The sequence below is a fragment of the Otolemur garnettii genome, unplaced genomic scaffold (genome assembly GCF_000181295.1).
Source record: "Otolemur garnettii isolate 467f Iridium unplaced genomic scaffold, OtoGar3 scaffold00003, whole genome shotgun sequence".
In the NCBI taxonomy this organism is placed as follows: Eukaryota; Metazoa; Chordata; class Mammalia; order Primates; family Galagidae; genus Otolemur; species Otolemur garnettii.
Genome location: NW_003852398.1, coordinates 26,007,387 through 26,009,783, shown reverse-complemented (window position 1 = coordinate 26,009,783; position 2,397 = coordinate 26,007,387). Strand labels below are relative to the sequence as shown.

The window sequence follows — 2,397 nt, the reverse complement described above, 5'->3', positions numbered from 1 at the left end:
TTGAGACAGAGCCTCAAGCTGTCACCCTGGGTAGGGTGCCGTGGCATCACAGCTCACAGCAACCTCCAACTCCTGGGCTCAAGTGATTCTCCTGCCTCCGCCTCCCAAGTAGCTGGGACCATAGGCGCCCACCACAACGCCTGGCTATTTTTTGGTTGCAGCCCTCGTTGTTGTTTGGCGGGCCCAGGCTGGATTTGAACCCACCAGCTCAGGTGTATGTGACTGGCGCCTTAGCCTCTTGAGCCACAGGCGCCAAGCCTACTCTAGTAGTCTTACCTCAGACATCCCACAGAGTTGTGTTTTAGCAATTAATTAGAAAATATCTGGCACATAACATACTCAAATGGTAGCTTTCCTTTCTCTTTCCTTGTAGGACAGAGAAAATGACGTGGGTAAAAAGTGTAGAAGCAGAAGGGAGGAAGTATTCACATCTGGGAGAGGACTGTGGTGTAGGAGAAAGAAGTGCAACCAAGAGGCAGTTGGGTACAAAGTTGTCAAATTCAAGGGCACTTGGGTAACACACGATTCAGATTCATTCCCTGCATGAGCCGTGCTTTCCACATTGTGTGTGATGAAAAGGTAGAGTATGGTGTTGCTGATGTTCTGTGGCTCCTACAGTTTGATCTTCTTTATTCTGACCTTTTTAGTTCACCTGGCCTGAATTCTTGGGCTCTAGTGAGGTAAACGTGGAAGACTTTTGGGCCACGATGGAGACAGAGGTGATTGAGCAGGTGGCATTTCCTGCCAGCATCCCTATCACCAAGTTCGATGCCTCTGTTATTGCCCCCTTCTTCCCACCACTCATGAGAGGAGCTGTGGTGGTCAACACCGAGAAAGACAAAAACCTGGATGCACAGCCAGTACCTGGTAAGGCCATCTGGTGGCTGACTGGGGTCAGGGAAGGACTCAGCCAAGAGTCTGGAGATTGACTATAGGAAGATAGGCCCACCTAGAAGATTCCTTCTAGAAAGATTACTATAGCCTGTGACAGAATCCTCTAGAGGGTACAGTCATGGTATAGAGTTGTGAAGAGCTGGCAGCCATATTATATAGGAGGGACACACAGCTCGCTGTTAGCCTGGGATGTGCTGTACTGAGTAGGGGAAATCCTGCAAAAAGTGCTGATGCTAAGGTTCCAACCCCAAAGAGAGTAGAGTGAGGCAAGGAATCTGCCTTGAAAATGGGTCTTAACAGATGATTTTGCAGATGATTTGTGAATTAATGCATTGAGAAGCCCTGGACTGGCTATTAAGAGCATAGTTTTCTAATAACTTGGGTTTGATTCCCCACTATGCTACTTAGTAGCTGTAGAGAGAAGGCCTCTGAAGAATCCCTTCATTGCCCTGAGTTTCTAGTTGCTTCATTTATAAAGAGGGCATGATAATGATTACCTACCTCCAAGTGGTTGTGAAGATAAAAAGTTTTTTTTTTTAAATTACAATTCACAGTAAGAAATGTTTTGCATCATGACCCAGAATGATACCCCTATATATGCTAGTGTGTATTATCTGTAGCCAAAATAACATCCACAAAACAATACTTTTCCTTACCAAGTGCAATATACTTTATTTTCTGTTTTATTTTTAAAATTCTGAATATGACCTGCTAAATTGATTGTGTAAGTACTTAGTATGTTGTGTCCTACTGTTTCCCAACTGGTGCTTCCTAACATTAGTTATTGAGGTCCTACCTCATATTTACTATGTGAAGGCCTGGGCATTCTTTTTTTTTCTTTTAAGGCCCCCACATAGTTCTCTTGATTTAGTTCAGTTCAGGCACATAATATATAGAGAGCATTTTTTTTTAATTTTTCTTACTTATACAAATGTATATTAGGTTTCCACTTTTGCTGTCACAGAATTAAAAAGGCTAAATTTAATGACAGTAACAATGTTTAACATAAGTACTGAGAACAAAAACTTCATAAAGAACGATGAAGATAAATACGTTCAGAAAAGAAATCAGATGATTGCTGCAATGAAATATTAAGCAATAATAATAGTAATAATGCAAAGGAAGTAATATTCACATTGTCAGATAGGAGTATGTCGATTATAGAGTACTTTGATCAGTTAACTTCTTTTTATTTTGTTTTTTCCAAAGTCTCAAAAAAAGACAACTAATATTTAAAAGTACAAGATAATTTCAAAAAAACAGATCATGCCAAAGTTTATAGACAATAGAAAAAGAAATACTTCAAAATCATTCTACTTAATCTGGATGCACCTGATATTAGAATTGGAGAAAATACATTATTATAAAGGGGAAATTATAAACATATTTCACTTATAAATGAGGATGCAATATGATAAACAACATATTAACATGTTAAATTAAAAATTAATGTTTAATGTGTTTTGGTCAAAATTAAACACAATTTACATGTGAGAATTAGTC

At 39.5% G+C, this 2,397-nt stretch overlaps 1 protein-coding gene across 3 annotated transcripts in view; it reads left to right on the top strand.

The window, feature by feature from the left end:
* The window catches only part of HMGXB3 (HMG-box containing 3), a 72,949-nt gene that overhangs the window by 64,830 nt on the left and 5,722 nt on the right, over window positions 1-2,397 (top strand). For all 3 annotated transcript variants that reach the window (XM_003782043.3, XM_023515520.1, XM_023515518.1), the window contains one exon: window positions 648-867. In XM_003782043.3, the coding sequence (XP_003782091.1) occupies window positions 648-867 (220 nt within the window). The remainder of the gene's footprint in view (window positions 1-647; window positions 868-2,397) is intronic.